The following is a 24,453-nucleotide window of genomic DNA, read 5'->3' on the forward strand; positions in this document are numbered from 1 at the left end:
CCCATGTGACACCTCTTTGTGCTTGGCAGAAAACTGCACTATTGCTGCCTTCACTGTGCCTGCTAGTTTATTGCTTTTGCAGACAACCTGAGAAGTTTTGCGCTCACATTGCCAGTACCAAGCTTACCTCTGCTTTTTGGTACTGTTTTGCCCATGCCACATTTGCCAGTTTTATGCAAACTAGTCTGTTACTAATAGGAACATTTCAGTTTACAATGTTGCTAACATGACACTTGGATTCAATTTCTAAAGTTTTTCGCCCTCTCTAATATGAGGCAAGCTGTCACATTATCTCTTAGTCTGAATTTAATTCTCATACGTTTAGATTCCATGTTCGTGATTTAGAACTGCTCGTTTGTTGCCATCTTTAACGATCATACATACGTAGGTAATTTTGACTTTTTCATGTACACGGCTAAGGACTCCGAATTACCCTGAACACTTGAGGAGGTTGATGTGTTTGCCTGGCCTTGGTCTGGAGCAGGAAGCGTAGTTTCTCCCTTCAGTTAGAGTGGCTACTCCAGCTGCATTTGTCACTTTGCCATGCCATATAATGCTAAGGCAGCACAGACAACATAGCTTTAAAGACAGAACTCGGTTTGGTCAAAAGAACAGAAGAATTAGAGCGGGCGAATACATGGGCCAGTTTTCACTGTCTGTCACCCACCAATGTGCAGTGAAAACTGCAAAATGATCCTCATGCCATTGGAGACATCTCCCAGGACGAGGGACATTATTTTTTTTATTTTCGAAAAGAAAATCCTGTTCTTGGATTTTTTTGGAAAAATAAAAAATATATTTAAAGTTTAGCATCTGTCAAACTTTCAATGCATTTACAGAAACTGCCATGACGGCAGTTCCTGTAAATGTAAGAGATGTCAGCTGAACTAGCGGACACCGCTAACTTTGGTAGGCAGAGCACCCTCACTATGGCGGAAGTAAAGTACTCTGCCATGACGACTGTACTTATTACGTCACTAAAGTATAAATCAGGCCCTATGTCATGTAACAGCCACCAGTCAATAGACTGTTTTAAAGTTGTCAGTAACACTGGTGTCTGTGAAGGGGGTATGTAAAAAATATTTGATCTACGAAGAAGGTAAATGACAGCACCATATATTAATTTATTATTTTGGTTATAAACTAGAAATAGTGTTGTTCTGTTATTCTTTCTAAGAGTGTGGATAGAACAAACACTCAGTTATACAATATTTTACATGCATTTAAAGATCTTCTTTGGCGTACTTTTAAAAGTCCCAATATACCTTCCTCTAGGGATGACAGTAAGGAAGTCGGTAGCCTCAAGAGTTTTGGCACACAAGGCCATTTGCCCATTGTGAATTTAGGACCTTCAAGCTGGAGCTTTAAGGCCACGGATTTAGTCTCCACAAATGAGATTTACATTCCTCTTTAAAAGAGCCTAATCTGCAACAGTATTTAAAGATGTCCGATTTGCAAGCTTTCACTCTCATAATTAAATTACATTTAAAGTCAACTGCTAGGTCACTGATGATACTTTTATGGGGCACTGGTACATTGGGCGTAGATGATGCTCCTTGTACTGACAGTGTTTCTACAAAGAGAAATTATTTTGTAGAGATATTCAGAAAATAATATTTTTGTTTTTTCTTTCTGGCATGATTGGCCATGACAGCACCAAACCGAGCCCAGATGAAGTCCATGGTTGGGCTGGATCCTTCGACAAGCTGATGAAAAACCCTGCAGGTCGCAATATATTTCGCGAATTCTTACGGACTGAGTACAGTGAAGAAAACATGCTTTTCTGGCTCGCGTGTGAGGATCTCAAAACAGAGTGCAACAAACACAACATCGATGAGAAGGCTCGAATGATCTATGAGGATTATATTTCAATCTTGTCGCCAAAGGAGGTAAACAGCATTTTATGTCTGGTGACCATGTAATGAAATTGTCAGGAAGAGGATGCACAGTGGAGCAACTGAAAAAGGTTTGGGGAAGGGCAGTCAAAAACATTGCATTGATGGTTGTTTCCAATTTTAAAATTGACAAAGCTTTTAGAGTCTCCTATTTTAGGATGAAGTACCTGAAGACTGGAGGCAAATTCCAGGATTTGAACCTTTCCAACTCCAAAGCATTATCACAGGTGTGCATCATACCAAAGTTATATAGTTGGCTAAGATGCCCACCTGCACACTTCACATAAGCCTCCTCACAATACCTAAAATAGATGTTACTCAATCCCTTTCATACACAAATGTGCACCATCGCACCAAAGCTGTCTAGCTGACAAACTCTGATCAGGGCCAGACATACCTTTCATTTCACCAGACACTGAGAAGGACAGAATGAGAATGGATGGCTGGAAGTAGAGAGAGAGAATATGAGGGGACGATGGAAGCTGGATTGGTTTGAGCATTTTTGCCAAGGCTGCTTTTGGTTCCGTAGTCCAGCCATGACCATGATTGACTCTATACATCAATGAAGACAAAAGCACAGACATTGCTGACTGAACAATCTCAACTACTGACAATCAGAAAGCAATAAAAGCAAGGGCACACACATCAGCACACAAGGTGCACTTCAAGATCAGATACTGTGGGTGTTTCACAAGAGCATTTATGGGTAGGTCAATTAGTATTCACATAGTACTACTTCACTTGATCTTAAAATGCCTTTGTGAATTTGCCCCAATTCATTTAAAATGGGAATGTTCAGAAAATAATCTTAAACTGGACTGTGCCCAATTACACCTATACTCATATTTCAGGGCTGGTTTACAAATGCTTTTATGAGTATGTGAAGTAGCATTATAGAACTACTTCACATACTCAAAAATGCCTCTAGGAATTGCTCCCATAAAGTTTGTTCTACTGGATAATTAGCAGCAGTTAATAGTACAATATTATACACCGGGGTGATTACAAAGACAGCACATTTTGATACACTGAACTGTTTGAAAATGGCAGAAATGCCATAAGATTATAACATTCACTAAATATTTTAGTTATATAATTCGTAGCATTCTAAAAAGCAGGAGCTGATTTTTCTGGAGGCCGTAGAGCTCCTATTAACCAGTCCTCGTGATTATTTCATCCTTAAGTGAGGTTCTACCAGTGACACGCCTTTGGTGAACACTCTGAAGGCAGAGTTAAAGCAAAAGGGAACCTGAGGATGTTTGCTGTGTTCCCACCACTATCCTCCTCAGTCAAAAGGGGCTAAGAAAACAAGTGCCTTGCAGGTCCTTTGCACACAACCATTTAGAAGAGTCCAAGACGCAGAAAATTGGTTTACTTAAAAAGGTCCAAAACTGTGTGAAGAGCCAACGCCTGTTTCTGCATCGCAAAGAATCTCAGTTAGCAACTATTCCAAATGTCTGAAGTGGGACTAGGTCAAACTGCCCCTAGACAAAGCGGTTACTCTACTCCTGAGTAAAAGATATGAGCTGGTTGTGAAGTGCAAGAAAAAGGAAGGCAATATTTTCAGTAGACTGAATTCACTCTGGTACTTGCAGGAATTTCTGGAGCCCTCGTCGTATTGTGTCTTACGGAATAAGGGAAAGGGTTACCCTGACTGGCATATTGGGTCCATTCTGATTTCTGCACTATCGGCCATGTCAGAGGAGAATCACCAAGTGGAATATTAGATGGGCTTCCTCCTTTGGCTTCTGTGAAACTCGAGTGGTCTATCTCCCCCTCTGTCATACTGTCATAATCTTGCTACTATGAAGGAAAGGGCAGAGGAGGAATCAAATGTCTTTAACTAAACCACTATGAAAATACCAAAAGAGGCTTTGCAGTGATGGTCGTTGTCTTAGAATGTATTAACATCTTAACAAGGAAGATATGGAATAAAACATTATCATCACTGATGGTGTCAAAGATTCAGGCCTGAGGTTCTTGATACAAATGAAAAAGTTACTTGCCTTCGATAAAAATCTTTCAACAATCTAGCGACCTGTAGAATAGTCACCTGCTAAATAACTCTAGGCATCAGACTTGATCAGGAAACGTATCCACACTCCCCTGCCATTAGAAGAGCTGGCTCCATCGCAGCCACAGTGACTCCATTGGAGCAATAAAGCACCCAACCAGGTGCACCATCGACAGTTCCCCATCTATTCTTACCAAGGCCTTAACGGCACAGACAAGGAAATTATGTTTTGAGGCACTGCAGTGCAGTTATCTAAATTGGAACCTTTTTAATGTTGCCTATGATTATCCTATCGAACTGGCTGGTGGGGTGGGAGTAGTGAGAAATCGTGTAGGAGATAAAGTATTAGAAAGATTGGTACCAAAGGTAAAGTAACTTTTTCTTCTGATAAATACTTTTATCTGTAGATTTGTTACCTGCTGAATAGATTCCAAAGCAGTACTCTTCCCAGGTGATAAGGCTGAAGGAGTGATCAAACAAGGAAATCCTGGAGCACTGAATGTGCAGCATGGTCGTTCTTTCTCATCTCTGAGTCCAAACAGTAATGGTTGATGAAGGTGTTAAAGGGAAGCACATGTACCCTCATGACAAATCTCAGCCAATGGGACACCTATGCCGAGTTCAAAAGTGGAAGACTTTACTTTACCTCAGTGAGCCCTGATCTCTCCAGTGGGTCCTCCCTGGCAAAGGCGTAGCACTTCTTTAGACAAAGTATAATCCTCCTGGACAGAGCCTTCTGCTAGACTGTCTTGCCTTTCTTGTCGTCTGTATACTGCATATAGACCTGGTTATCAGACCTTATCTATTTCTGCTAAAGATGGAAAAACTAACTTCTGTGGTCTAGCCAGTGCAATCTCTCCTTGGTGAGATGTCAACAGTAGAAGGTTGGAAGGGTAAGATGTAAAGGTAAAACCCCCTTAGCTCTGAGGAACAATTTGGCGGGAGGAAGCTTCTAAATGGTGAGCACACGCTCAGTGCTTGCAAATTATTGATGGTCCCCACCAAAGCAACATCCACCAGAAAAACTGTCTTAAACATCAAAAGGCGCAAATGGACAGTGTGGAGGGATTCAAAGGGAACCCCCATTAGAAAGGTCAAAACAAGGTTCAAATCCAATTGAGGCATCACAAATGAGGGAGGGAACAAGTAGGTCCAACCTTTCAAAAACCTAATCATGATGGAACATTTCAAATGAGATGGTGAGTCTGTAAGGCAGAGAAATAAATGCACAGTGGCAATGTATCCTTTGATGATGCTCTGCTGAGCCCGCAAGATAGTGAAACAAAGGACCTATATTAGGCAAGCCTTCAAGGGGGTCCACTTTCTGAAGACAAACCTACTGTACCTTAAAGAGTAGACCATATTGGTGGAGGGGTGATGAGCTGACAATATTACATTGACCACCTCTGGAGGCAACTGGTAGATGCTCTGGTGTCCCCACTCAATCTCCCAGTATGAAGGTGGAGGCTTTGGAGGTATACAGCACTTGCCTCTCCAAATGGAAGAGGAGGTCCACCCTAATAGGTAGACGGAGCGGGGGACACAGGGAGAGACATACACGGTCTGCACACCACCCCTTTCTAAGCCTGTCCGGAGCAATGAGGATGACTTGGGTGCAGTTGGGGTGAATCTTCCTCAGAACGTAAGGAGTCAAGGGTATGAGAGGAGAAGAACTGTGAAGTGAAAAGCTCCACTTCAACTGACAACAAGATTCCCTGCATCATACACTGAAAGGTACAAAACTCCAGGTAATGGGCATTGTTGTGAGTGGCAAAGAGGTCCATCTGATGGGTGGCGTCATGGGCCTAGATGTACTGAACCACATTCGGGTATAGGCAACATTTGTGGTCAGAAAGATGCCCCTACTGAGACTGTTCTCTCTAGTGTTCAGAGAGCTGACCAGATGGTTGGTGACTAGCCATATCCCTTGATGGTGAGCCTAAGACCAGAGCCTTAGCACTTCTTGACAGACAAGATGAAACCTCACGCCTTCTCATTTGTTGATGTACCACATCGCAGTTATACACTGTTCGTCAGATCTCAGCAGACTGACTGCAAAGAAACATGAGGAAATGTAGGAAAGTAGCCTCTTTCTAGCTTGGTTACCTCCACTTCTTGCCTGGTTGTCAGTGTGTTTGACTGTGTTCACTGGGATCCTGCTAACCAGGACCCCAGTGATTATGCTCTCTCCTTTTAAACATGGTTGCTGGAACCTTTTTAATTCTGCATTTGGCATACTGGTGTCCCCATGTAATTCCCTAGTATTTGGTTACCAGGGCATTAGGGTACCAGGGGATCCCTATGGGCTGCAGCATGTATTATGCCTCCCATAGGGAGCCCATACAAAGTGTTCTGCAGGCCTGCGATTGCAGCCGGCGTGAAAGGGTGCATGCACCCTTTCACTACCAGGTCACTGTAAAACACCCTTATGGCAGGCCCTCCTAGCCCAGAGGACAGGGTGCAAGTACCTGTGTCTGAGGGCAAGCCTGCACTAGCAGAGGTGACCCCACAAACTCTGATTCCATTTTCCTTGACTTCGTGATTGCGGGGACGCCATTTTATGACACATTTCATATGTAGCTACCTATGTCCAGCTACATAATGGTAACTATGAACCTAGGCATGTTTGGTATCAAACATGTCAGACTCATACCCCAATACTGTTGCAAGTATTGAAAGTATGACTCCATGCACTCTGGGGGCTCCTAAGAGGACCCCCAGCATTGCTACCACCAGTCTTGCAGGGTTTTACGGGCAGCCCAAGCTGCTGCCACCCCTCAGACAGGTTTATGCCCTCCTGCTGCTTGGTCTGATTAAGCCCAGGAAGGTAGAACAAAGGATTTTCTTTGGAAATGGGTGTGATTGGCTTGGGAGGGGTAGCCTCCCCAAGCCACAGGTATGCTTTGAAGGACACATTTGGTGCCCTCCATGAATAAACCAGTCCACACCGGTTCAGGGAGGACTGGTGCTGGCGCGAAACTGGACAATGGAAAGGAGAGTGACCACTCCCCTGCCCATCACCACCTCAGGGGTTGTGCTCAGAGCTCCTCCAGTGAGTCCCTGGGTTCTGCCATCTTGTTTCCAAGGTTGGCAGGGATCTCATGGAGCATCTGAGTGGGCAGGGCAGGTCGGTGACGACAGAGCACCCTCCTGATATGCTGCTTACCTGGCTAAGTTACCAATCCCCCTTTCAGGGTTATTTAGGGTCTATTTCTTGGGTGGGTCCTCAGATTCGGCTTGCAAGACTCCAGCAGGATTCCTCTGCAACCTTCACTTTGACTTCTGGTCACTGGAACTGCGACAGGATCCTCCAGGAACGCACAACCCTGCAAGCAGCCAAGAAGACTTTCCTCAACTTTGTTTCCACGACTCCTGTCAGCTTTACAACATGTCCCTGACCGTGCATCCTCAGAAGACAGCAACTCTTCAGTCTGCACAAGAAGAAGAAGGAATCTCCCTTGGAGTGAAGGAGTCACTCCCCTGCAACCGCAGGCACCTACAGCAAATGATGACCGGCTGCGTGGATATCCCCTCATCTTGAGCTGCGTGGATCCTGCATCAGGGGTGGTGGTCCGGAGTAGTCCTCTTGGTCCTCTCTGCCAGCAGTCCAACTTTAGTGGAGTTAAGCCTTTGCATTCCCACGTAGGACAGTACCCCCGTGCACCGCATCTTTTGCAGCTGCCAAGGTTTGTGGGAATCTCCTCCAAGGGATCTTCAGGTGACATGCAGCTCCAGCCCCCAGCACTCCTTCCTGCAAAGCACAGCCTCCTGCATGGTTCTCCAGCAGCGTGGGATCCTCTTTTGTAGTGCTACGTGGGCTCCTTCTGCGACTCGTGTCCCTGTCCTGTGGGAATTGCCTCTGCTCCTGTGAACTCTCTGCGATGCTGAGGGTCCCCTGTGAGTCACCCTCCTGGGTTGAGTCCTCCTGGGCCTGGCTGGTCCCCAGCAGCATCATTTTTCCACTAACCGCGAGTTTGCCTTTGCCAAGGCTTGGAGGTGGAATCCCTGCACCAACACCTGTCTGCAATCTTCACTCCAACGTGGGACATCTTCTGCATTCACTAGGAACTCTTATCCGGCTCCAGGGCTGCAGTGCTGACCTGTTCTTCATCACCATTGACCAAATCCTGCAAGTACAGCTGGGTGGGTAGTAGCTCCTACTCCTCCTGGACTCTACTGTGACTCTTGGACTTAGTCCCCTCTCTCCGCAGGTCTTCTTTCTTCAGGAATCCATCACTGGTTTTCTTGCAGTCTTCTCTGGGTGTCTTCTTTTTCTCCTTTTGAGTGGTTTGGGGAAAATCCAGTGATTTACTCCTGCTTTGCTGGTAGCTGGGGGGTACTGTGTTACTTACCTTTGTGGTTTTCTAGTACTCCCAGCTTCCCTCTACACATTCCACCTACCTAGGTGGGAGTCCTGTGTGCGCATTCCATTTTTTTAGTATATGGTTTGTGCTCCCCTGGTCACTATTGGTTATTGCTATTTGCACTGTTTCCTAACCTTTTCTATACCTATTTCTGATTACTAGTGTACATATTTAGTTTATTACTTACCTCCTATTGGAAGATTGCCTTTCTAGTATTTTGTGGTATTGTGTTCCAAAAATAAGGTACCTTTAGTTTTGTACAACTGAGTGTTTTCTTTCATGTGTGTAAGCGCTGGGTGACTAAAGTGGTATTGCATGAGCTTTGCATGTCTCCTAGATAAGCCTTGGCTGCTCATCCACAGCTACCGCTAGAGAGCCTGGCTTCTAGACACTGCCTACACTTCACTAAGAGGGGATACCTGGACCTGGTATAAGGTGTAAGTACCTTGGGTACCCCACCACACACCAGGCCAGCTTCTTACAGGAAGGTTTTGAGTGCTAGATTATCTAAAGCAGGTTGATGTGCAGTACCTGCTCTTTTGGAGAACAGTAGCTTCTGATCTTGAGTTGCTTTTGATGATCATTCCACCCAAGGCTAGATGCATCCATCACCATCATAATTAATCTGGTGGAGGGCATAAAGGGATCGCTTGGGACAGGTCCTCCTCCACCGACCACAAAGCGAAGTCTGCCACAGTCTCTCTGGAGATCATGATTGAGTCTAACATATCTGCCTTGTGCTGCAACCATTGCCTGAGTAGGCACCACTGGAGAGCCCTCAGGTGCCACACACCTATGTGAATAGGCAGATGCAGGAACCCAGCTTGTGAAGAACCATCAATGCTATTCCTAACATCGTCCCTTTGAACTAGAGGCACTGAGAGGGCTCTAGGTAAGACTTGGCACATTAATGGAAAGCTCAAGTCGAACAGCAGGGATGCTGTTCTTTATAGGTGATGCAACACCATCTGTAGCAAGCTTGCTTTGAGTAGCCAGTCGTCCAGGTAGAAGAATAGAGATCCCTGACTTTCTCAGATGTGAAGCAACCACCGCTATCATTTTGGTGAAGGCTTGACGTGCTGAACTCAACCAGAATGGGAGAACTGCCAAAAGGTAATGAGAGGACCCTATAATGAAACACAACTGGTTTCTGTGAGACTGCATGATCGGTATGTGGAAACACTCTTTCTGCAAGTCTGAGAACACGATCATGGCTTCCACTTTTAGTACCAAAAGAACCGGAGTTAAGGACAACATCTTGAACTTTTTGTTGTACCATAACCAAGAGTAGATCCTGAAGTCTAGGATTGGATGAAGATAGACGCCCTTCTTGGAAACCAGAAAGTACTTAGAAGAGCACCCCTGCTCAATGCCCTGCTCTGAAACCAACTACACTTTTCCTTTCTCCTTCAAGACTGCCTCCTCCTGCTGCTGGTATTCTGAAGGGACTGAGAGAAAAATCTGGGCTGGAGCCTGTTGAAATGGTAGGACATACCACCTTCCTACTATGTGGAGAAACCACTGATCCGGTGTTATGTTATTCAGGCCTGCTGAAAGGTGCATATTCCTCCTTCCATGGATTCACATGCTCCTTCAAGCATAGGCTAATATGGCTCTCCAGATGGTGTGAAGGAAGATGAGGAGGAGGACTGCTGGGTTTGGCAACCCCTTCTTTTGCCTCTGTACTGTCAAAGCAGTTGGTTTTGTCATTGTTGAGCTGACAGGCATGTATGTAGTTAGTAGACGTTGGAGCCTTTTGAGAAGTCACAAAACGTCCAAAATTGTAGGTCATCTCTGGTAGGTGACTGCAAGCCCATAGTATGATCCGTTACTCTGCCTACCTTGTATCTTTTTAAGGTGGCGTAAGCATGGTCTATGAAGAAACATCTCATTGGACGGCATGTGCATAAGTGCAGCCTGCACATCTCCTGAGAACCCATATGACCTTAGCCATGAATGCCTGCATAGGGCCACTGACGAGCCCATGACCCTGGTCACTAAGTCAACAGTATTGAAGCATGTTCAGAATGATGTGCAATGAGGAATCTTGCCCCTTTTTGACCACCTTAGTAAAGTGGTCCTTGATATGGTCCAGCAAGTTCAGCACCACCATAGCAGACATGCTCTGCAGGGTGTTGAGGGAATGCAGGGCTAAGCTGCCGGCTGAGAATATCTTCTTCCATACTGTTTCCGACTTCCCTGTTGGGCAGGGCTGCTGAGAACATGGCAAGGTATTACTCTCTTTAGGATGATGCCTGTACATCTAGGCTCTCGGGAAAAAACACTGTCAAAAAAGGCCAGGTCCCAGTGTCTCATAGCTATGTGGCACTTCACAGCTGGAGCTGGTGTGAGATTCTCCCAGACAACATTTACTAGATCAATGTGCGATTCACCAAAGAGCAGCAGAGGTTCTGATGAGGATGTGTACGGCTGGATGATTTTTTCTGGGATCTTCACTCCGGCTTGCACACTAGAGAGAGAAAGCTGCAGCATTTCAGTTGCCTTCCTGACGACGGTGTGAAAAGAAGCCACTTGCAGATGGGCTGGTCCCAAGGGAAACTCCATTTGTGTCACGGGACATATGGATAAGTTACTTACCTGTAAATACTAGTTCTCTTCCAGGGGTATCCTCATCAAAGTCATAAACATTGAATATTCCCGCCCTTGTGCGGGGACCCCGGAGCATATATAAAATATATACACATTATACATGTGTAACAAACAGTCATGCAGGCTATCATGTTAAAAACAGGCTAAAATGCTTTATTTCTATGAAGTTTTTTTTTATTTTTTTTTAAATACTACAATAGAGCATAAATAAGTACCCAAGCTCCTAAAACTAGGCTTGGGGAAGTAAGCAGTAGCAAACTCTAGTGAAAAAATAGAGAAAACTGCATTGAAAAACAATGAAGCATTCTTAGCCAATAGGCTGCATGTAGGTTAACACAGGAGAACCATAAAAACTTTGGCACTGTGCCTTTAAGACCCTGAGCACCTCCAGTATCCCACCATGCCTCAGGGGTGAAGGAAAGGTGACAGTTGGTTCACAGTTAGGTCAGTTCTTTTTACGGTGACAATTTGTATAATTGAATCAAAATACTGTCTGTCCTGCACTTCCAGTAGACGTGAGTCCGGGGAGGAGGGTGGGTTGTTTATGACTTTGATGAGGATACCCCTGGAAGAGAACTAGGATTTACAGGTAAGTAACTTATCCTTCTCTTCCAGGGGATCCTCATCAATAGTCATAAACATTGAATAGATTAGCAAGCCCATCCCTAAACCTAGCGGACTGTCCGATAGAAGTGCAGGAATAGACATGTCTTACGCAAATAAATTCCTTAGAGAGGCCTGCCCCACTTGGGCATCCGCTCTTGCATCTGAGTCTAAACAATAATGTCTTGTAAAAGTATGGACAGACTTCCATGTAGCAGCCTTACAAATCTCAGATATAGGAACATTGTTAAGGAGAGCAGCAGTAGCCGCTTTTCCCCTTGTGGAATGCGCTCTAGGCCGCGCCAGCAATTGTCTATTAGCTAGCTGGTAAGTATTAACAATACAAGAGACTATCCATCTTGATATTGTTCGCTTAGATGCTGCTTCTCCTGTCCTTAAATGACCATAGTTCACAAACAAGTGGTTAGAGTGTCTAATCGATTTTGTCTTGTCCAGATAAAATTTCAGCACTCTTTTCAAGTCTAATGAGTGCAATGCTTTCTCAGCCGGAGTTTCCGGATTGGGAAAGAACGTCGGTAAAGTTATGGTCTGATTAATATGGAATTCTGACACCACCTTCGGAAGGAAAGATGGGTGAGTTCGTAGAACTACTCTATTGTCATGAAAAACCGTGTACGGTTCTTTTGCAGACAAGGCCTGGATCTCACTGACCCTCCTCGCTGAAGTAATGGCCACCAGAAAAGCCGTTTTCCACGTAAGGTGTTGTAAGGAGGCCTTATGGATAGGCTCGAAAGGAGGGCCCATAAGTTTTGCTAGGACTATGTTCAGTTCCCACGGAGGAGAAGGCCTCCGAATTGGCGGAAAAACTTTCTTCAAACCTTCTAAGAAATCCTTGACTACAGGTTTCGTAAAGAAGGATTCCTGAGAAGGTGACTTGCGATAGGCAGTAATAGCAGACAAATGTACCTTAATAGATGATACCTGCAGACCGGATTTCGCTAGGTGAAGCAAATAGGACAGTATGACGTCCTCCTGCGCCCGTATGGGATTATGGCCTTGCTGACAGCACCATATGTAGAATCTCTTCCACTTAAAAGCGTAGGAACGCCGCGTGGAAGGCCGTTTGGACTCTTTCAAGATGTTCATGCACTCCTGCGAGAGTCCTAGGTGCCCATACTGCAGGAATTCAGGAGCCATGCTGTTAAGCTCAGAGAGGGTAGGTTGGGATGCAGAATCCTGCCCTCCATTCTGCTCAGAAGATCCGATCTGCACGGCAGCCTCCTGTGAGGTTTTTCCGACAGGTTGAGGAGATCCGTGTACCAGAATTGCCGAGGCCATTGTGGCGCTATAAGAATCATTCTGGTCCTGGATCCGTAAAGTTTGCTGATCACTGCCGGAATGAGGGGAATCGGAGGAAAAGCGTAAAGAAATGTCCCTGACCAGTCGATCAACAGGGCATTCCCTCGAGATCCCGGACGGTAGAACCTGGATGCGAAGTCTGGGCATTTCCTGTTTACATCGTCTGCGAAGAGGTCCAGTTGAGGCCGACCCCATTGCGCGAAGATGTATTCTGCGACTTCGTCGTGCAGGACCCAATCGTGAACGTCCTCCAGGTGTCTGCTTAGAAAGTCTGCTTCTACGTTCTGCTGACCTGGCAGGTGAACTGCTGTGATTGACATTCCTCTGGCCAGGAGCCAATGCCATATCGCTTGGGACTCTCGTGAAAGGGGTAGGGATCTCGTTCCCCCTTGCTTGTTCAAGTAATACATCGTGGTTGTATTGTCTGTCTGTATCAATAGAGTTTTCCCCTGAATTAGCGGTGTGAAAGACTTGAGAGCCAGATGGACCGCTCTGAGTTCTAGCAGATTGATGTGGTACTGCTTCTCCTTGTCTGACCACAGACCCTGCGCTTGAAAGGGACCCAGATGAGCCCCCCATCCCTGAAGAGACGCATCCGTTACCAGAGTGTCGGATGGAAGTACCTGGTGAAACGGAGCGCCCACTGACAGGTGAGGTCTGTGCATCCACCATCTCAATGACTGCAGTGCTACCTCCGGTAGCCGCATTGTGTCTTCCCAGCGACCTGTTCTTTGGCTCCAATTGGCCTCCAATGCCTCTTGGAGGGGTCTCATGTGGAGTCTGGCATTTGGGACAATAAAGATGCACGATGCCATGGAGCCCAGTAGTGATGTCACCTGACGTGCCGTAGGTGCGCTGGCTCTCAACAGGTCCTGGCACTTCATGTTTATTGAGGACAGTCGTTCCTCCGAAGGATACACTTTTTGTAGTTCTGTGTTTATGATAGCTCCTAGGTAGTAAAGACTCTGCGTTGGAGTCAAGGTTGACTTCTGGTAATTGACCTGAAGACCTAGAGCTTCGCAAACTCCTAGTACAATGTCCCGATGGCTTCTCGCCTGCTCCGGAGAAGAAGCCTTTAGTAGCCAGTCGTCTAGGTATGGATATATGTATATCCTTTGTCTTCGTAGATGTGCCGCCACCACTGCCATACATTTAGAGAAAACTCTTGGAGCAGATTTCAGGCCAAAGGGTAGAACCCTGAACTGGTAATGCTGTAACGCTACTCGAAAGCGCAGGAATTTTCGATGCTTTGGAGCTATTGGGATGTGGAAATACGCATCCTGCAGGTCGATGGAGCACATCCAGTCTCCCTGATGCAGTTGAGGGAAAATTTGGTGAAGCGCTAGCATTCTGAACTTCTGCTTTCTTATGTATTTGTTCAGCAGTCTTAGATCCAGGATTGGCCTGAAAACGCCCTCTTGACCCTTCTTTGCTACTAGAAAGTAACGGGAGTAGACCCCCTTTCCTCTGTGGGCAGGTGGAACCCTTTCTATGGCATTCTTTCTTAGGAGGGCGAGAGCCTCCTTGCGTAGCAAGGTGAGATGAGCCGGGTTGTGTTTGGTTGGTGGCAAGTGTGGTGGAGGCTGCTTGAAAAGGAGAGAATAGCCATGTTCGACAATATTGAGCACCCATTTGTCTCTTGTGATAGAGTGCCACTCGTGAAGATGAGCAATAATACTTCCCCCCACCGGAGTGGTGTACAGTGTCGAGGGAAGCGAGACTTCATTGCTTAGTGGGTGCTTTTGGAGTGGACTGTTGAGGTCTACTTGACCCTCGCTCCCTTGTGTTTCTTCGCTGAAACAGAGGGCGTCCCTGTCGTTGCTGAGACCTTTGCGACCAATGAGGGGTTTGAACCCTCTGCTGGAAAGGGCGTCTATCGTACGGTCTGTACCTCCGCCTGAAATCTTTCCTTCTTTCGAGGCCTACCGCCTTCATGGTATCCACCTCGGTCTTCATGCGGGCCATCTCTTCTTCTGCATGGGCACCGAATAGAGAATTCCCGGCAAATGGGAGATTCAGGATACGTTGTTGTGCCTCCTGTTTCAAGCCAGTGAGCCTCAGCCAGGAAGATCTCCTCGCACAGATACCATGTGCGTACCCATGAGCCGCCAAATCCGCCCCATCCGCTGCCGCGCTGATAACTTGGTTAGATACCAGGCATCCTTCCTGTAGAATCTCTTGGAAATCTTGCCTGTCTTCTCTGGGCAGTTTTTCTGTAAATCTACTGAGGGAATCCCACAGAGAACGATCGTACCTGCCCAGGAGTGCAGACGCACTAGAGACCTTCATTGCTGAAGCCGCTGTCCCGCACATCTTTCTTCCCAGAGAGTCTAAATGCCTGCTCTCTTTATCCGGGGGTACCGTGGATGAAGATGCCCCCGAGTGGGTCTTTCGGGCGGCAGCTATGATCACTGAGTCTGGTGGCGGATCCTTCCTAAGGAATAAAGGGTCTTGCTCTGGAGCCTTGTACTTTTTAAGAATCCGAGCCGGGGCAGACTTAAGCGAGGCTGGGGCCAGAAAAGTGTCCATGGTCGGCTGCAACAAACCAGGCACTAGAGGCAGCAACTTTTTCGACGCTGATCTCTGTTGTAGCGTCTCAAAGATGATTGATGAGGAGGTAGACGGTTCTGGAACCTCTATATTGAGTTTCTGCGCTCCTCTTAGCAACACCTCGTTGAAAGTGGTTATGTCATCCACTGGTGAGACTCTAGCAGGTGGTGAATCTGTAAGAGTAGGTGAGTAACGCCCGACAGAAGAACCTGATGAAGACCAAGAAGGTGATCTTCTTGAGCGCGACCTGGATCTCCGTTGAGAGCGAGATCTGCTGCGGGACGCTGAAGCCGAGCGTCTAGGCCTCGCGGTCGGCTGTCGAGGAGCTGAACGAGCCCGTTCTGCCCCGGCTGTCGGCGATGGCGTTCTTGGCGGGGAGGCAGTGGGTGAATACATCCGCGAATATTGCGAATCTGGGGAGGCCGCTGGTCTGTTGAGGCTCTCCAGCCATCTCGGAGATAGGTTGATGGGCGAGACATGCCCAGGAGATGCTCTTGACCGAGAAGAGTCGCTCGGTATGGAGACCACTGGAGACTGAGCCTTGTCTGGCGAGGGGCGATGTTCTGCTCCCTGTTGGACAGGTAAAACCTGCGTCGACGTCGATGGCTGTTTCGACGTCGAAGGATGCCCAGTCGGTTGGTCCTGCCTCGACGTTGATTGCCTCGACGTTGAGTGCCTTGACGTCGAACGGCGTTCCTTGGACCTCGACCTGCTCGCCGTCGTGTGCCTCGACGTGGAGCGATGGGAGGTTGACGGCGGATGTTTCTCGTGCCGTCGTGGAGATCTCGACGTCGTGTGTCCTGACGTCGGGGGGCGCACAGCCTTTGGCGGCGACCGGACATGCCGGCGATGGCTCGACGTCGATCGGCGGGCTGCCGTCGACGGAGACCTGCCCCTGCTCTGATGTTCCCTCGACGCCGTTTCCTTCGACGTCGGGTGTGTCGCCGTCGACGGCGATCTATGCCGGTGGGACGGTGGTAGCAACGACGTCGACGGTGAACAAACAGGTATTTTCCTACCTGTCGACGTCGACCGGGCCATTCTCTCCTGAGAATGGCCTTCTGGATGCTTGGGGAGTGAGGAGGACGATGTTCTTTTCCTCTCCTGAAGCCCATGAAGTCGGATCTTCTCTCTGTCTTTCAGAGTCCTCCTAGACATGTTCTTACAGAACTTACAAGTGTCAGGGCAGTGACTCTGAGGCAGGCACACTATGCACAGAGAGTGGGGATCTGACTGGGCCTTCTTCTTCCCACAAGCAGGGCATTTGACAAAAAGAGAAGGCATTTTTCTGTCAGAAAAAACCTTCCTAGCTCAGACAAAGATGTTACTTGTCGAGTGAAAAGTGAAAAAACGCTTTTTTAAAGAATTTTTCTGAGGAAAACTCAGAAAAACTGAGAGCTCAATGCTCCAGGATCCTCTCAGAAGAAGCCGGAAAAAAGAACTGACCTAACTGTGAACCAACTGTCACCTTTCCTTCACCCCTGAGGCATGGTGGGATACTGGAGGTGCTCAGGGTCTTAAAGGCACAGTGCCAAAGTTTTTATGGTTTTCCTGTGTTAACCTACATGCAGCCTATTGGCTAAGAATGCTTCATTGTTTTTCAATGCAGTTTTCTCTATTTTTTCACTAGAGTTTGCTACTGCTTACTTCCCCAAGCCTAGTTTTAGGAGCTTGGGTACTTATTTATGCTCTATTGTAGTATTTAAAAAAAAAAAAAAAAAACTTCATAGAAATAAAGCATTTTAGCCTGTTTTTAACATGATAGCCTGCATGACTGTTTGTTACACATGTATAATGTGTATATATTTTATATATGCTCCGGGGTCCCCGCACAAGGGGGGGAATATTCAATGTTTATGACTATTGATGAGGATCCCCTGGAAGAGAACCACTCCACATTTATTCTGTAGAGCCAAGGAGTCCGCTGTGTAGGAAAGGGGGAATGCCAGCAATCCACATCTGGGATCTGAATTGGATCTAAATCAGTGCCAAAGATATCATGCATTGTATGCCAATAGCACTGGTGTGAGGAAGTAGCCTGTTGTTCCTCTCTGTACCTCTCCTCCTCCACTATCCTCTGGGCTTCTTTGCAACAAGAAGCTCCTTGGGAGCAGTTTGATATCCACCAGTTCTAAGTCTGAGAAAGACTCTGCAGCAGGCGGAGTGCGTCGAGGTGACTTACCTCTTGGATTCAAGCGGTCTCTAGGTGAGCTGTCTCTGCACACACTCTTTTTATGTTTTCTCTGTTTCTTGTAGAGAACAACAGAGACCTCAAACTAGAGTGTAACTTGCAAGATGGTCATCACAGGATATAAAAGGTTTGGCCTTGTACTCTTTCATGGCATTGTGTGGTGCATTCGGCCAGGCATCCCGTACAACCTTGAGTCATGACTTCACCCCAAGCACTACAGACAGAACTCCTAGAGGTCTCAAATGGACATCTGCTCATTACAGTCACTGAAGGGTTTGAACACTGGCTCCTTTGGAGGTGACATTGCCTAGGGCTGCACTGGGAAAAACAAATTAGCAAAAATATCTCTGAGAGAAAATCACCTGAAGTGAAAAAAGGAGGAGAGTAGCTCTGGATCAGTGTCAAAGCTGTCAGAAAAAAGGAAACTGAATTTGGTGTGCAGGAGTGGGCACTTTATGGCTCCAATGATGTTGCTTCTGACATCATTATGGAGCCAATAGCCCCTCCCCGTTCAAGAGAGCTTTAGAAAAGTTTCCATATCCAGTCTGACACAAGGGATAGTCAACAGGTGAGCGATCTGCAAGAAGAAGTATTCAACAGAAATGAGAATTTTAGTATGACTACAGTCTAACTGTAGACCCCACTACTGTGTCTTTGAATTTAGCTTTATCACATATTGCACTAAGGCTTTGTAAGCTATGTCTGTAACATCACATGTTGCTTGGCAAATATTTCCAAAAACATCAAAGAATTTTAAATTTTTGGCCTGATGAATGTAATGGTGGATGTATGAGACCTATCTTCGAAATGTACAGCTGATGTCATGGAACAATAAGTCTTTGAGGAACCACTAATAGTCTCATCTGGTTTCCAGAACTTCTCTTCTGCCTCTTGGGATCAGCACAAACACAGCCAGTATTATCTTCAGAGAAGGAACCTGTTCTATAAAAGCGAAGTTCCAGAGTGTAAGATTATTATACAAGATATTGTCCTAATTCTCTGAGTCTACTTTGTGGCTCCCAACCTTGATTAAAAGGGGATCCTGGATACTCACCCAGTTCTAGCCCAGACGGAATCTGGGGCGGGCGACAGAATTTTGATTTTTAAGTCCTGTCTGCATTGATTTTAAACCAGCTCTAGCCCTAGACTTAACCATGGGTCAGCTCTAGAGCTGTGGTTTTGCTCGTTTCCTGAATTATTGACGTTCACAGTGAGGTGTAGAAAAACTGAATGGTAAAAAGGCGAGCCGCTTAAAACATTTTCCACAAAAATCCCTGACCTATTATGAAAACAAACCTGAAAACGTCTAGCTGCTAATGAAGTATAAAGATAGCAATTTTGAACTCATTGAGCTATCCACAAATACAAATTAACATTGAATAAATATTAAAGAGTAAAGAGTAAGGCTCAGAAGCATGGAAAGAACAAATGCAATATCTGCAGTCTTGATGACAAATTTTAGATGAAACGAAAGGTCATAAAATTAAGAAAAGCAAAAGGAGAAAGGGCATCTACAATTATTACAGCAACACAAAGCGTACCTTTGAGCATCCTGCTCAAAAATGTCCCTGAGGAAAATAGTTCATTAGCTCCAATTATCTCCATTATTGCGGTGAAAAGTGCACTGAAATGAATAAAGCAGAGGAGTTGAGGTGTTAGCAGAGCCTTCCCATGATGAACAGAGCTTTTAATGCTTAGGCTGTGTTTGTGAGAAGTGTCTACTCTGGGACTAGTTGATGCCTAAGTTTCCAATACTCCAAAATATATTGCAGAGGATGTAAGCATACATGATGTTTGCTATTGTTGTTACAGAAGTGGGCATTGTCACATATACATGGCAGATTATTTGCATGAGGGTGAAGGGGACAGCTGTACACTTGAAAATGTTGGACTTCGGCAACTGCTTCCCCATTGCGTGTTAAAACCTTTTTTTTTCTTCTTCAGGTGAGCTTAGACTCTCGAGTGCGGGAAGTCATAAACAAAAAGATGCAGGAGCCTTCCTTACATACCTTCGATGACGCTCAGCTACAGATCTACACTCTCATGCACAGAGACTCCTACCCTCGCTTTCTGAACTCCGCCATATACAAATCCTTGCTTCAGAGTGTGTCAAGGTCATCCTCGGAGTCCTAAGGCCCTCACAGAGTTGTCCTTTATAAGAATAACCCATGTCACTCCTTTACATGCCAACGTGAGAAGAAAATAAAATGTAAGAGGCGATCGAGGCACTATGGGACCAGGAGTGGCTAGGGTTTTCCAGGCTCTCCTCACCCCAAACACACAACAGCCTCCAACCACCAGCTCTGCACTCACAATGGCTTTAAGGTGGTAGCTTTAGTAATGGACATCATTGTCACTGTCCAGCATAGGCACAGGAGCAATTGTTTTCTTAATTTTATATCTATATATATGTCTGGATTTCGAACGTTTGGGTGAAGGGATCGTGAGATAGTTAAAGAACTTTTCTGCTCGCTCCCTCGTCAATCCTCCAACCTCAAAGTTGTGCCACCATGTGCAGAAGTTTTTCGACTCAACCTCAGGCTCTGCGGCAGCGTAGTACTACTGAACATACTGTTGCTAATCAAAATGCAGAGAAGTGCCAGGCTTGGAACCCCGAGCTCCATTTGGAGGGAGAGCAGAACCCTTGTGTCCAGAGTGAAAGACGAGATGGAAGGAACACCTCGAAACTTTCTCCTCCCTAGAACACTTAAGTCGTCTCTCTATCCATACCAGAAAGTGCAATCCCTTGTTATGCCTGTTTCTAATTTTTATTTTACATTTTTTACGTTGCTCGTCATCTGAAAAGGAATTTTAAAAATAAGATGGTATTTTTTTTTAAATTATTTGGTTTGTCTGAGGCAGTGTCGAGTTTACATTCCTATAATGGTGCGAAGGCATGATGTGTTTTATGAATGGGGGGGTTGGGAAATCACAACCAGTGCTCTGCTCTGGGAGCATGGTTTACATCAATTATTTTCTACAGACCTGTGAAAGTCTAAGGACACAGGCCTATTCTCTATCAAAACTGCGAAGAAGAGCCTTTCCGATGTGGGCTGCGAAGGAAAAGACTCAGACGCCAATGTCCCACCACTGCGCTGTATTGAGATCTATGTTTACATCAGCGATGCTGAATGTCCTGCTTAACCTCATGACCCACAAGAGGGGGTAGGACACAAGCAATCCACCCCTCCCCCCACCCGGGCCAGAGAATTGCACTGTGCGGACCGGATCAGTGTGACCTCCTCAGCATAAACTGGCAGAACAGCCCACTTTACGCCATGAAAAGCTGAGACTGTTGCTACAGACCCATCAAATCAAATGAAGTTTTTATTAAAGCGCTGAGGGCGAAGTAATGAGCATTACTAATTTCTACCACCTTGGGTGGGGATGAGGAGCACGGTACAGAACTGCAGAAAGGGAGAATGTCCCATAACAAAACCGCAGATTTTCCAGACAATGTGGGCTGCTGGATCTAATCAAGTTGTGGTATTACCCTAAATGGAAACTTCCATTGGGGAGGTGAGATAGGGCAGGGGAGAATAATTAAACCCTTCAATAATGCTCACAATTCTTTCCAAATTGTGATTCCTGCAGCCGTCAACCGCAACTTGCATCCATCCAATCAGTGCGAGCATCCACTGACCACCATGCACAAGGACTCCAGGTGGCAAAGATGGTTTCTGAGTGGAGTGAGCACATTGTTAATACTCCTCACCCCTTCTCCAAATGCTAGAGAACTTTAACAAAGTCATACAGTTTTACTGAATTGCTTTGTAATGGTTGGCCGCATGAGCCAGAAAAGTGCATGAAGTGCCAGAAAACAGCCAAACAAGTAATACTGTCAAGGTGTGAAGAAGGAGTGTGGAGATCTAAAACGAGATTAGACAGGGTACACTTTTGGATTATTACAAACTTGCCAAATTCTTCCTCTTGTTATCTCTTAATCAATGTTATCCCCATTTTTCCTCTCCCACATTCTTCTGGCTGTGCTGTTATGGAGAAGGCAGAACAATGGTCAGACTGGATGGACCCTTGTCCGTGTAGACAGCAACATTGGATCTGTAATCCTTATGTGCTAATCAAGGCTACAGTTCTATTCAATTGCTCCATTATTGTGTCTCTTGCTAATTATGGTCCCTCCTTTTCTTCCTTTATCCTACTGTTTTACCTTCCATGCAGCACTTCTGTTTCTTTTGCGGTCCCTCCTTTTGTCTCTTGCTCTGTACATTAACTTCACATTACGTGATTTCTGTAAGCCCTCATTCTGTCTCTACTGTCACCCTGTGTTTGATGCAGCACTGCACAGGTGTCTTTGTGCCAATACACTCCACAGTGCCACCGATTTCTAATCTTTAAAGTATATATAACCAACCTTATTGCTCAGGAATTTATGGGACTACATTTCTATTTTAGGAACTGGCGAACATAATTTTGAAAAAAAAAATGAAATGATACTTTACAGAGAAAATCAAACTATGATGTCACTCAATTTTTGTTTTTAGGGTGATTATTCCAGAAAGCTTATTATATATGCTCATATATGAAACAAGCACCAAATAGGAGATTTGAGTCGTCTGTTGTATACATCATCATTAGCACAAACCCTTCGAGAATAGATACTACTGAATCATAAGATGCTCAAACTCAGTTTACACTTTACAAATGCCTGTACTCTGATGATGTCACTCCGAGGTTGATGTGGTCAGTCTATTACCAGATCTTGCAAGCTGCTGCCTGATAAATGTATTTGGGGAATAATGTCAGCTGTTACTTGATGATGTCAATAGAGAGTAACATCTGCCCAGGTGGGTATAGGAGAATAATGCCCAGCTCTCAAATCTCCACCCACCAGTTACCTGCCGGTGGTATTATATCTATCAAGTACGAACATAATTCCCTTTTAGGGCGTTAATCACAGAATAATTTATTTTCACAAAGTCTTTGTAAATGCACCAGTTCTTATAAGTTGATTAAAAAAGTAATGTTATTCCTTTCAAAATTCAAGCGTATTAAAATTTTTCAAGAACATTCATCAATGAAGAGGTTTCAAATACCATCTTCTTCAATCTTGAGAGAATTTTACATAAGAATAAGCGGACAACCAAAACTTGTTTCGCTGACTAACCACTTTGTCAGGGCATAAATCTTACAAAATTAACATGATCTTTTACCCTTCATATTTCAGAAGTGTTATTTTTAAAACTAGTATCTGTTCACTTTGGAGGTTTTAGAAAGCTCTAAGTTGCACTGGTTCAAAGTTATAATTTAGGCTCCCATCAACTGGTTGATAATCCCATAAGACACTGCTGATAGTGGACAAAACTCACGTGTGGTGTAAATGTGATGATTTTCATTCTGTGATTAACCTCCACAAAGGAAACACTGTTTGTATTCAATAAGAAGCTAGTTCACGATAGGACAAGGCCAGCCACCATCATATGTCAGTCGTAATCATAATGTCTGAACACAGTCAGATAAGGTTAATCACAAGTGTATATATCTGTTCCAATCAAAGGATTTCAATCACTGTTTGATGAAGTCAGCTTCCAGCCAGTGTTATTCCCTTACCGGATGTCAATCATCATTTCAGATTGTCTGTAGTATTAGATTACTTTAGTCATAACCTGATGCTATCTGCCCTACATCCGAAGATGTTACTCAACATCTGCTCTTTGAGATGTCAGCTGTCACCTGAAGACGGTCCTCCATTAACTGACGTCACACTATATTTGATGTGCACAGCAGAAGATACCAGTTACCTTCACAACACACGTTTCCATTTTCAGATATCAAACATCTGAGAATGTGTTGTTTATTAGATGGCAGCCATTGGAAGGTATGTCCCCAATAATGCATGCCAGATTCTACCTGACACAAAAAGTTTACTGTTCAATATCAATCATCATTTCACGAACTGTCCTTTAGGAGATGTCCATCACTGTCTCATGTTTGCCACTTTTCAGATAATGTAAGTTAACACCTCTTAATAAGGTTTTTCCTATATTGATGCCATTACAGCTTGATGTCTAATTTTAAATTAGCATTATGTAATTATGCCTGCCCTTAATCAGACATAAGTCATTGTCTGGCGTTTGATGATGTTTGTTAATTATGAAAAGTCAGCACTGTGTGATATATATCCAGCAATAGCAGGCATGACTCATGGTTTCTTTCCGTTGTCAGGATTCGGTTCCTGCCCGCTAGCAGCAATGGTAGTCACTTTCTGGGTTTGCCACAAAAGTAAATGACGTACCCGATGGCCCACACAGGTCACCATGAACTGATACCAAAGACTGCCAGATAATGAGGCGCCCCTCTGCCTGCTAATATCAATACCTGTCAAATGAGCTGTGAAATATCTCTTTTGAAGACCCAGTGTGTGTGTGTGCATGCTCACCCTGCAAGACGTTGAATGAAACTATGGTTAAAGAGAACTATTGCAAATCTTCACTTTGCTGAAATGCATAACTATCAGTGTTTGGTTTAACAAAACAATATACATCTTAAAAAAGAATTGCTGTGTCTGTCACCCAACCTATGTCTAAATTACATAAATTAATTAAGAACTCATTATAAATATGGAAACATTCCTTACTTGTAATCCTAGTTCTCCATTTTGGAAATCTAAATTAAATTCATGAGCACAATTTCTGCCTGTATATGGGATCTTGGAAATAAATAAAGTACAAATCTATTTTTAACAAGCACTGGCAAAACCACAGTTTTTCACTTTCATTATATTAATGTTAAATGAGCTCAAAAGTAATGTGTGCTTGTAATATACACACTAATCAAAGGACGGCACCATTATCCCAAGGATGTGGAATTGTATAGTAGAAAATTACTGTAGTAAATGCGTCATTCACCACTCTACCAAACACATAGGTGGTCATTACAACCTCGGCG

At 45.0% G+C, this 24,453-nt stretch overlaps 1 protein-coding gene across 4 annotated transcripts in view; it reads left to right on the forward strand.

The window, feature by feature from the left end:
- Positions 1–22,109, forward strand: part of RGS19 (regulator of G protein signaling 19) — a 314,671-nt gene extending 292,562 nt beyond the window's left edge. For all 4 annotated transcript variants that reach the window (XM_069243228.1, XM_069243229.1, XM_069243230.1 and 1 more), the window contains 2 exons: positions 1,655–1,889; positions 19,492–22,109. In XM_069243228.1, coding sequence (XP_069099329.1) covers positions 1,655–1,889; positions 19,492–19,680 — 424 coding nt within the window. In that variant the 3' untranslated portion in view covers positions 19,681–22,109. The remainder of the gene's footprint in view (positions 1–1,654; positions 1,890–19,491) is intronic.
- The last annotated feature ends 2,344 nt before the right edge of the window (positions 22,110–24,453 follow it).

Source organism: Pleurodeles waltl, chromosome 7 (genome assembly GCF_031143425.1).
Source record: "Pleurodeles waltl isolate 20211129_DDA chromosome 7, aPleWal1.hap1.20221129, whole genome shotgun sequence".
NCBI classification, from domain to species: Eukaryota; Metazoa; Chordata; class Amphibia; order Caudata; family Salamandridae; genus Pleurodeles; species Pleurodeles waltl.